The sequence below is a fragment of the Mesocricetus auratus genome, unplaced genomic scaffold, assembly GCF_017639785.1.
Source record: "Mesocricetus auratus isolate SY011 unplaced genomic scaffold, BCM_Maur_2.0 Super-Scaffold_100041, whole genome shotgun sequence".
NCBI lineage: Eukaryota > Metazoa > Chordata > Mammalia > Rodentia > Cricetidae > Mesocricetus > Mesocricetus auratus.
In genome coordinates this window covers 10,031,161-10,042,942 of record NW_024429218.1, presented here as the reverse complement: position 1 = coordinate 10,042,942, position 11,782 = coordinate 10,031,161, and the positions used below count along the sequence as shown (strand labels likewise).

The 11,782-nt window shown below is 42.3% G+C and overlaps 1 protein-coding gene across 1 annotated transcript; it reads right to left on the bottom strand.

Annotated features, from left to right (window-relative positions):
* Positions 1-818: 818 nt before the first annotated feature.
* LOC101826980 (olfactory receptor 10K2-like) lies at positions 819-2,261 on the bottom strand. Its single transcript, XM_005077722.3, has one exon. The coding sequence runs from the start codon at positions 2,259-2,261 to the stop codon at positions 1,317-1,319; it is 945 nt and encodes a 314-aa protein (XP_005077779.1). The 3' UTR covers positions 819-1,316.
* Between the last annotated feature and the right edge of the window lie 9,521 nt (positions 2,262-11,782).

The following is an 11,782-nucleotide window of genomic DNA, read 5'->3' as shown; positions in this document are numbered from 1 at the left end:
GAACAGTCAGACATCCAAATTGCAGATCTCCAGGCATTTCCCAGTCCTTCATCAAGAGGTAAACAAGATGGCCATCTCTGGCTCTGGTCCTACCCACCTGTGGACCCTGACTCACACGAAGAACAGACACTTGTGACTCTGCACAGAGCTCTCCACTTGGTGAATGCTGAGTAAAATAGGTTTTAAATATCAGGGAAAAAAGGTCGTATTCATTAGATACGCTGATATTATCAGCACACAGTAGATTTGAATAAAAACTTAAAGAAACACCAAAATAGTTGTCTTATGACTTTCTATGAGAGAATCAGTTGCCTATATCATATACACCAAACTTTGGCTGGTAGTTTTCCAATTATCTCATTAAAATCGTAACTTACTTATATTGAAATAACACAGTTCAGAAATTACTCAGAAAGAGCACAACCTGGAAATAAAGCACTTTCCAGTGCATCCGACAGGGTTCCCTGGGGGGACAGAGCCGCTAGAATGGTCCACACAGGAGGGACTGAATATGTAGTCCAGTAATGGCTATGTGCACGTTGCATTAGAGGTGCTCATTCCATAAGGCTGATTTCTCAACAGTCAAAAAGTTTATGCTAGCCGGGCGTTGGTGGCGCACGCCTTTAATCCCAGCAGATGCAGAGGCAGGCGGATCTTTGTGAGTTCCAAGCCAGCCTGGTCTACAGAGCGAGTTCCAGGACAGCCTCCAAAACTATACAGAGATACCCTGTCTCACAAACCTAACAACAACAACAAAAAGTTTTTGTTACAGGCCTGGAAGGTCCCTGGAGACCCACTTGTCCTCTGTCCTTGTCCTCTGAGTGTGTTGGGACCACCAAAGGGTGGCAGCAGCAGCAGCTGCAGCAACAACAAAAATAACAGCCATAGACACAGCTTGGGAAGGCAGGTGGCAAGCAACAGCCCTTTACTTAGACGTCTTTACATCTGGGCCCCGTGCTGAAAGGCTCTGTTCACTCTGAGGGATGATCTCCCCTCAGCTAATCACTTCTGGAAATGTGTTCACGCATCTGCCCGGGAGCATGTGTCTTAGCTGATTCTAACTCCTCTGTGAACCGACAGTCGAGATTAGCCACAACACTGGCCCCCTAGGACAGAAATGGGCTCGTGTAACATTCTTTAGTGGGCAATATTTCATGTCATCAAGGCAAGATACTGTTTCTGAATTTTATATCGGAAGTGAGGGGAAAATATTCTCTGTCTGTGGACATGTTGCTCAACTGCTCATTTATTTCCATCTGGAGAATTTCCCTCTGTGTCCGGTTAGTCTTAGTTATTTGAAACAGGCAGAATACTCATTAGCGTTGCCTTAGGGTAACTGTTCTTTCTATAACTCTATGAAGAGCTGACTTGAACTCTTTGTTTCTTAAGCTGTAGACAACTGGGTTGAACAATGGAGTTAGGATAGTGTAGGACACCGATATCAGAGCATCCTGGCGTGAAGGGTAGCTGGACTTAGGCCTTAGGTAGATAAAGGAGGCACAGCCGTAGTGGACCACGACAACAATGAGGTGAGAAGCGCAGGTGGAAAATGCCTTGTACCTGCCTAAGTTGGAAGGGAACTGGAGGATGGCAGACATAATGCGAATGTACGACGCCAAGATCAGCAACAGAGGGATGACTAGGACCAGTGCACAGAGCAGGAAGATGGCGATCCGAGTGAAGTGGGCATGATGGCATGCCGACTGGAGGACCGGGGAGATGTCGCAGAAAAAGTGACGGAGTTGGTTGGAGGTCTGGAAGGGTAGGCGGAACACCAAGGGTGTGATAACTTGTGCTACAGTGAAGCCGCAGACAGAGGCAGCAGCTACGAGCCCCACGCATACCCTGTGCCCCATGAGCACTGTGTATCGCAGAGGGTGGCAAATGGCCACATAGCGATCATAACCCATGACTGCCAGCAGGAAGGAGTGGGAGCAACCGAGGAAGAGGAAGGCGAACATTTGGATGGCGCAGCCGAGGAACGAGATGCTCTTCTTCCGAGCCAGCAAGTCAACCAGCATCTTGGGCACAATGACAAAGGTGTAGCAGGTCTCCGAACAGGAGAGGACAGAAAGGAAGAAGTACATGGGGGTGTGAAGGGCCCTCTCTAGCACAATGGTGGAGACGATCACAGCATTGGTGCTCAGAGTAAACAAATAGAGGAGCAGGAAGACGATGAAGAGCAGCAGCTGCAGCTCGGCCAGAGACGAGAAGCCAAGAAAGACAAACTCCCTCACCACAGTCTCGTTTGCACACTCCATGGAGGACCTGTCATCACGCTTCAGTCCCAGGCAGGGAGGGGATGTCTTTGCGCGTTAGCAGAAGCAGAGAATGACTGCGGCTCCGCCCGTGCTTCTCGTGCTTCCAGGGTTTATTCGAAACTCTCCATTCCTCCCCCTTCCTGTTGTTCCATGCAATGAAAATTGGAAATCACGCTGTGGTCCATGAGAATTGTCTTCACAATAGTTCTGGTAACGCATCCCCAGAGTTCTCAAGTTCTGAACATGTGTATTCCACACGGCGGGAAAGAAGAATATGCATCCTTGCCTCTATTATTTAAGTTAGCTTATTCATATTTTTATTTATAGATGCTTTGTAGTTAGGCTTCTTTCAAATCACACATTCGGGAAAACTTTCGCTAATTTCTGATCAAAAGAATTGTTTCTTCTTTAGAGCTCACTTAAAGAATTGAATGAAAAACTTAACTTGAAATTCCCCTCAATTTCTGAAATGTTGCATTGCATTGTTTTCATAGCTTTCTCCACTACATTTGGACCCTTAAGAGGAAGATGTGAATTTGACAGATACTGAATTCAAATTTACCTGCGTGTCTAGGACACATTAATGCACTTAACAGCTTCTCATAAGTTATTATTAACAACCTGCAAGGCTAAGCTGTTGTCATTGGCCTCAGGATAGGCTCCATGACAACCCGGAGTAACAGCTGTTTCTTCTTGGACATGTGGATTGCCTACTTCATTATATTTTAAGGATTTCTGAGCCAATGGCCTAGGATGTCACACATGCAAACCTTAAAGACAAATTTAGTTTAACATTTAGGAAAACCTTGGGGATAATGGTACACACCTTTGATCAAGCACTTGGGAATCAGAGACAGGAGGATCTCTGTGAGTTCGAGGCCAGCCTGGTTTACTGAGTGAGATCCAGGACAGTCTCCAAAGCTACAGAGAAACCTGTCTGGAAATCCCTTCCTCGTCAAAAAAAATTAGGAAACCCTGTCTGGAAAAAAACCAAAAAAAAATTAGGAACTCTGGGCAGTGGTGGCATATGCCTTTATATACCAGCACTTGAGAGAGAGGCAGGTGAATCTTTTTGAGTTTGGAGGTCAGCCTAGTCTACAGAGCAAGTTCCAGGAAAGCTAGGGCTACACAGAGAAACCCGGTCTCAAAAGCAAATAAACACCCCCACAACCAAAAATCAAAACCAACCAAACAAAAAAACACAAACAATAAAAATTAGGAAAAAGAAGGGTTGGAGAGATGGCTCACGGTTAAGAGCACTGGCTGCTCTTCCAGAGGACCCGGGTTCAATTCCCAGCACTCAGATGGCAACTCACAACTGTCTGCAATCCAGCTCAAAGTGATTTGACACCCTCACACAGACATAATGCAGGCAAAGCACCAGTGCACATAAACAAAAGTAAAATCATCTTTAAAATGAGGAAAAAGAACTGACGAGAATGTGGGTTTGGAGTTGTATTGTCTAGAGTTATCCTAAGCTTGAGTGCACTTGCTGCTCTCTAGAAGATAGGACCCTAAGGAAGTGAGAAGTGCATCACATTTATAAACAATTAGAATTATTACTTTAGCTAATATTAATAATAAAAAGTTTGGCACCTACCTTAGGAGAGATCTCAACAGAAGCCATCAAATAGTAACACAAAATACCTAGCTGTGTGATTAGATTACAATAATTTTTTAGGCACTAGATGTGCAGTAGTAATAAATACATAAACAGGTCCCAGGCAAGACATCTATTTGCTCACAGTTGAAAGGTAAAACACATTCAGTAGAAGAGATCATTGTTAAAGTTGTGATGATTGAAACATAGATATATGTTGAAGCACTGTGTACTTCTTGGAAAGCAATGTTTTCAATTTATCTTCCATTCTTTTATTTGTTATATGAACAAAGCACTTTGCGGACAACATTCATGAAACTGGACACTGTTTAGTGTTTATAATTTTAATCCAAGTAGACAAATGATTCTGGAGAACACAATGGCCTCTCCTTGATTGCAGAGGAGAACTGTCTTGTTTCTGGTGCTTTTTGTTTTTAATAATTGTTCTTAGCCTTCCTCAGACAGACATCCTTTTCTTTCCCCTCACTCATTCTTCTGATTACTTGCCCAAAGCCTCACATAAGCATTTACTGACTGATAGTGTGGTAAACTATTCCCTATTCTAAGTCCAACGTTTTTAATTCTTGGCCTGCTAGTGAATTTCTGCATGTAGATAATGTTCAGGCATATATGGGTTTTACTTTAGACTCCGACCTGTTGGATGCAAATTCTATAACTCTGATTTTTTATTGTTCTGGTGAAGTGAGCAATCACTGCTTTTCAAGGCTAGTAGGGGGTTAATAGATCTCTTTCTCTCTCTCACACACATACACACAAAGCTAGTTCTATAAACAGAGAATGCTTAAGAAGGACCTATATTTAAAGTAAATACTTATGGGTGAGTGCAGTGGCATCTATGTTCAAGACCATCTGTACTTTGATCTTCAGTGTTTATCTCCATCTGCTGTCCTCCAAATAGAAAAACTGGAAAGCTCCTTTGCTGTTTAACACATGCAGAAAACCTACATATGTGTCTCTGAGCAGATAAAGAATTTAACTTCAGCCAGCACGAACTGCGTGGGAGACAGGGTCTCACTATGATGCTCTTGTGCTGTGCTCCTATGGTGCTCACCGTGGCTGTGAACTCGGAGTGATCCTCCTGCCTCTGCCTCTCCACCACACTGCGTACTTGGATTATAGGTGTGTGCCGCAGCATTCACCCATAATTATTCACTTTAAATACAGGTCCTTCTTAAGCATTCTCTGTTTGTAGAACTTTGACAATCACAGATGTTGGTGACCCCATCTAGGTTCATTCCCAAAGCTAATGGAACCAGGGTTAGACTATGCTGTATTTTGTGTGAGTGGTTCTATGGGGGAGGGGACAAGGAAGAGAGGGCAGGGTATTCCTTCACTCTCCTCGATCATATTTAAAGGAAACAGCACCTGTGCAATCTGCTCAGACACCCTCTCATCCATTTCACCTTGGAAGTTAATGCATGCTGGAGCAGATGTCCTTTTCTCTAACTGCCTCCATCCAGAAGGACAGTGAAAGGATTCTGCCTTTTTGTCTTGACAAAATTCCAGCATGGAGAGGGCAGGTGGGCATGAAGTCACACCTCTAGCCAAGGAGGTGCTGGCAATTAATATCTTTTGGGAGAGGAAGGATCAGTTTTAACAGTGTGAGCCATGGCAGGCTGACTATCCTCCAGTAAGGGTCACACATCCAAGAGTATTTGGGCAGCATAAATTGGAATTGATGGGTTAAAAAAAAGTCATAGTTGAGTGGGTTGGGAAGAGGAGATGGGTTTGGGTGCAGGGAGGTAGTGGTTGAACACAATCAGCACACATTGTATGAAACTCTCATACAATGATCACACTGAGAAAGGTCAGGGTAGGAGAGCTGGCAGTTTGGAGAGTGACTGGCACATGGCTTTGCATTTGTATTGGCATAAGAAAAAATCGACAGGATAAGCTTGGCGATTAATCTTCACAGCACTGGCTAACCCTCATCACTCTCTAGGAAGGCAGGGTTGTAAATGTCACAGCCTGAATGATCCTAAGGTTCTAGCCTAGAAGACTCGGCTGACAGACAGACAACTGGAAGGTAGTAAGGCCAGGAAGCAGAGTGAGGGCGTTGGCAACAGCGTAGGTTGCTCTGTGCTTGGGGGAGTGTTACCCGTCAGTAAGGTGCCGGCTCTTGGAGACAGCTCTTGTTACACAGCAGTTCTCTTGTGTTTTATAGTTGTCTCCCTGGTCTCTATGTTCCTGCTGCTCTTCTTGACTGTACTTTTGGGCTCAGGGAATGCAGTATTTCCTTACACTCTTCAACCTCAATTATTTGTACATTTACTGAATTATCAGCTCAGTGTTTAGTTTAATTTTTTTCTAAATCTTACCTAATACCTCTTAGTTTTAGTTCATTATTTAACTTTTATAGTTAAAATGCTTTTGAGTTACTTGCTGAATTAAATGAGAATTGAATGAAGAGATCTATGTAAATTTAGGCAGGGAAACAATTAAGTTAATTTAGAACAAGTATGAAATTTAAATGTACCACTTTATAGACATTCACTTTAAGGCTAGCTATTCCTGACTAACGTTGTTTGGAACCTGTGCCCTTAAGTGTGGCTTTCCTTTTTTGTTATTGGCACAGCTCTAGGTTGAACCCATCAGCCCTCTCTGTTTCTTACCTGAGTTATGAAAACCTATGTGCTGTTGGAGGTAGGTGTTTCCTCTTGCTTCTCAATGCTAATAGAATCAGCTGAAGGTAGTCGCCTGCTCTCCATGGGCAAGCTCCTCTTTCCTTTTTCTATTCTTGAGAAAGGCCAGAGACACAGAGGCAGTGGTAAAGAAGCCACATTAAACTGCTAAAAGAAGAGAGGAAACCCTGAAGTATGTTAAAGTCTGTGCATACTCAGAGTCAGACGTAATCGTGGTCTAGAGTCTGTGACCCAGACCACAATCAAATGCAATCGACCTCCTCATGCCCTTTTATATTAATTAACCAACTAGCACAGTCACAGCTAATAGTGACCATAAAGTAGTTACTTTTTTTTGGTAGTACAAGGTCTTCAGTGGGTCTCCTGATGCCAAAGTCATTGCCATGGAGATGCTGCACTGGGTTTAATTAACACTTGGTTGATTGTAGAAAATAGATACAAGTTAACAAACACTAAGTTGCTCAAAATTGGGCCCAGGCATTAGGGCATAGAGTTCTCTGAGCCACTCTCAGATGCAATAGTTTTTAGAAAATGTGATCAATTTAGTTTGCTGTTTGTAAAGTCACAGAAGAGTGTATCTATGCCTATAACACATCATTCAAACCTCCAAGTTAATGTTTTTACTCTGCTGCATTAGACAAAAATGAATTATGTGTCCTTGTATACAGGGAACACTGAACATGTGCTAAGGGCTGGAAAAATAAGTGATTGCAGGTGGTGATATAGTCATCTCAATGATATAAACATTGCTAGTCCAGGCATCTACACACTGCCTTGCTGAGTCTGACCCAGGACCCCAACTCCATGCCAGTCTTGTCCACTCCAAGCCTACAGGCCCAGACGGAGGTGGAGTCACATTTGCAAGCCATCTCCATGAGTCTGACTCAGTTCTGTCTCCTACAGAGTGCAACTTCATGTTCAGTCCCAGTTAGGGTTCTAGTTCAGGACTGTCACACTGTCATCCATCCACGTCTCCCCTCCAAGCCCAGGTAGGAGTTGCATGGTGAGCTCTCTTGCCTCAGGCCCAGCCTGGATCCAGAGCTATGTGCTCTTTGACTGAGTTTGACCAAAGTCCATGGACTTCTGCTGCCTTCTAGCTTTTCCTTATAGCCATTGCCCACCTTTGGATCCTAGAGCTTTCTTCCTCCTCTTCCGCAATGATCCCTGAACCTTTAGGAGTACAATATATATGTTCCATTTAGGGCTGGTCATTCTATAGTCTCCTGTTCCTGGCCAGATGTGGGTCTCTGTGCTCACCATCATCTAATGCAAACAAAAGTTCCTATGGTGAGCATAGAGACCCGGTTTACTCTAGGGATGGAATGACAATTCACGAGGAGTTGGTTTAGTATTTATGTCAATAAATATTAGCAGAATAATAGTAGTATATTATCTTCTATTGTCTATCTAGCCACAGGTTCTCGGCCCGATAATGCCAGGTAAGGGTTTCATCTTGTGTAGCAGACCTTAAATCTGATCAGAGTGGGGTTGGCTACTTCCACAACATTCCTGCCACTATTGCTCCAGTGAGCAAGTCTTTTGCCAGGCCAGTCACTTCTATAGTTCGCAAGATTCACATCTGCATATTGCTGTCAGTCTGGTGCTGTCAGTCTGGTGCTGTCAGTCTGGTGCTGTCAATCTGGTACTGTCAGTCTGGTGCTGTCAGTCTGGTAACGGAGTTGAGCGCTGTTTTTTAGATAAGCCGCCAGCGCGATGGGGTTGTCACAGTCAGTGGTTACTGCCCTACAGACTGTGCTAAAACAAAGAGATCTTAAAATTGCACCACGAACACTTCAAAATTTTGTGAAGGAGGTAGATAGAGTGGCACCATGGTATGCTTGTTCTGGGTCCCTCACTCGGATCCTTCTGCAGTAAAGCTTTAATGCATCTTGAGAGATAGATGATCAGCTTCTTAGAGGGAGACCCCAAGCTAAGAAACCCAGCCCCTTATATAAGCCTAGGAGCTCCGAGTGAGACGTGTAGAGCCGGGATTGGTGGTTTGCACATCACCCCAGATGACGCCACGGGAGAGGCACAGCTTAAACGGTTAACTCCAACTGACAGCAGATGTCAGTGCCTTCTTCTAACGGTTAACTCCAACTGACAGCAGATGTCAGCGCCATCTTCTAACGCAATAGCGATAGCGAGGGCGGCTCCTCACAGCATATGACTGATCACTTTCATCCTCTGGTGGCACGCCTAACACATTCCAGCACAAAGAAAGTTTGCTGGTAAGATGAAGCTTCCATTATGGTAACGGTCTGATTTTTTTCTGGTTCTATGACTCCAGTACGCAGTATCTTCAGCAATATGGCTTTAACCATGAAGCTCTGGACAGTAACCGAGACTGCTGGAAGTAATCTGTAATGCTTGGGAGTCTTGAGAATTCACTGGGTCATAACTACAAAAGAAATATCTCATTCCCAGGCCTGGGATTTTCTTTTTCTTTTTTCTTTTCTTCTTTTTTTTAAGCTTCTGTTGTTTAGTAAACACACTGTAGTTACATTATCAGATAACTCTTTTTATGTGCATGGATACAGCTATTCTAAGGTACTTGTACAGTAGTTCCCATGTGACTTTTTTTGAAAACTCTTTAGTGTTACTTAACCCTTTCAGTTTCCGTCTTCTACCCTGTCCTCTCCTCTTACACACCAGTTTATCCCTTCCTGTTTCACAATTCCCTTTTAACCCTTTAAACCAGTGCAGTCTCTCCTCCCTTGAAAGCCCCTCCCCATGGCCATTTTGTAACTTTCTGACCTCTGTGGGTATTTCAAATCCATTAACACATATCTAAAGAGTAAAAACTAACACCACAAATGAGAAAAAGTGTGATATTTCTGTCTTTTTGGGTCTTGGCTACCTCACTTGGGGTGAATGTTTCTAGCTCCATCCATTTTCCTATAAATTTCACACTTTCATTTTTCTTAATAGCTGAGTAATTGCACAAATGACATTTTCATTATCCATTCACTAGTTAACGGAAATCTAGCCTATTTCAATTTCCTAGCTATTGTAAAGACATCAACAATGAATATGGATGTGCATATTCCATACTTTCTAGTCTGTCACATCTACGGTATCAGGTCTGATGTTGACGTCCTTGATGTGTTTGGAGTTGACTTTTGTGCTGGGTGAGAGATGAGGATTAAGTTTCTTTCTTCTTCATGTAGCTATTCAGTTTGACCACCACCTGTTTCCAAAGATGTTATCTTAGCTTCTTGTAACAAAAGTAGCTGTAGGAGTCTGGGTTTATATGTGGTCATTCAGTTGCATTCTGTTGGTCCATGAATATATTTCTATGTCAGTACCATGGAGTTTTCATTTATAACTCTGTAATATAGCTTGAAATCTGGGAAAGTGATACCTCCATCAGTACTATTCTTTTTCAGAATTGTTTTGTAGCTGGGAAGTGGTGGCACAAACCTTTAATCCCAGTGCACTGGAGGCAGAGACAGGAAGATCTCTGAGTTTAAGGCCAGCTAATCTCGTTTACAGAGCAGCCAAGGCTACACAGAAACCCTGTCTCAAAGCAACAACAACAACAAAATCCAACAGCAAATTGTTTTGTCTAACCTAGATCTTTCGTGTTTCCATATGAAATTAAGATTGTTTTTCTGTTGAAACTGATCATCAAAATAGAGCTTGAAATTTTTGTCAAAGCATGACAGGTACAATAGAGCTGACATTTTGAATCATTCGGAGTGGATGATTAAAAGAAATGCTATTTAAGTATTAAAGGAAAAGGGTTTAGACTTTGAATTTGAGTCAAATAGCCACTCTGGCAAATAAACATGATAAAATAAATAGGTTTTCAGGATATCATGTATATACTTATGCACATTTAGGATAGATGCACATAAATTTTGTTTGATCTACATAAATGGACTACTTTCCAACAAACAGAACATAACTGTGTAAATAAAGCAAATAAGTGAAATGAAGATAGGAAGGCGGAGGTCTGAGTCACTGGACTTCCCAGGTGAACATAAGGTAAACTAGAAGCAGACTTACTAAACAGTAACACTGAATTTATTCCAGTAGGAAACAGATCTTCATATTAAAGTAAGTTGCTAACTTTCAGACAAAATACATTTGAAAGACCACACTTTGCTTGCATTCTTTAATAGGATAAAGGTTTTATTTTTTTTTCTTGGATGAGAAAACAGTCAATAGTTTCTATGTTTCACCCTGTTAAACCTATCAAAGACTCAGAAAGGGACAGAACTTACATTATATTGTGACTTTACCTTCTTCTTCTTCTTCTTCTTCTTCTTCTTCTTCTTCTTCTTTGTTTTTGTTTTTTGATTTTGAGACATGGCTTTGGAGGTTGTCCTGGAACTAGCTGTTGTAGACCAGACTGGTCTCGAACTCACAGAGATCTGCCTGCCTCTGTCTCCCAGTTGCTGGGATCAAAGGCATACACCATCACCCCCCATATTGTGACTTTTCTAATATCAACAACTTCTATGCTTTTTTTCTGTAAACTTTATAATTATAAAGGAAACCTAAACATATATTAATAAAATGGTAATCATGAAAGTAAAAATAGATTGCTTTTCAATTTCTCTGAAGAATTACATTGGAATTTTAAAGATTATGTTGAATCTGCAGATTACTTTTGGTAGGATGGACATTTTCACAATGCTAATCTCACGAATCAATGAATGTAAGAGGTCTTTCTGTCTTCTAGTACATGCATCAACTTCTTTTTTCAGCTTTCACTGTACAAGCCATTGGTATAACATTTGCACTATCAAATTGACTCACGTAAATTAAAATTGTTAAGTTAACCACAGTTCTTTTTAGTTCATAATGTACCAACATCCTTAAAGCTCTAAAAACAAGTGGTCTTGGTTTTAGCAGCATCCCCAAGCTTAAGCTTGACACAATATGCTAATTAATGAAGCAGTATGACAATACATTTTTTTAAATTTTAAAACAAGGAAGGCTGACTACAGATCTTCTCTTCTCCCTCTGTTTCCCCAGATCGAATTTGTGGGGTAAAACCCACTTTGACCACCTGACACTAGAGTCACCTCTGTCCCAGACCAGCTGAAACACAAAACCAACCAATCCCTGAGCACCCTGAGCAGGAAGCCAGCCTTGGCTGTCCCAGATCAGCTGAAACACAAAACCAACCAATTCCTGAGCACCTTGACTCTGAACCCAGAGCCTGTGAAAGAAACACACCCAGAATCTGAAACCTGAGCCAGTGAAAGGAACACTTTATCCCTGGACCCAGAACCAAAGGAAAACAC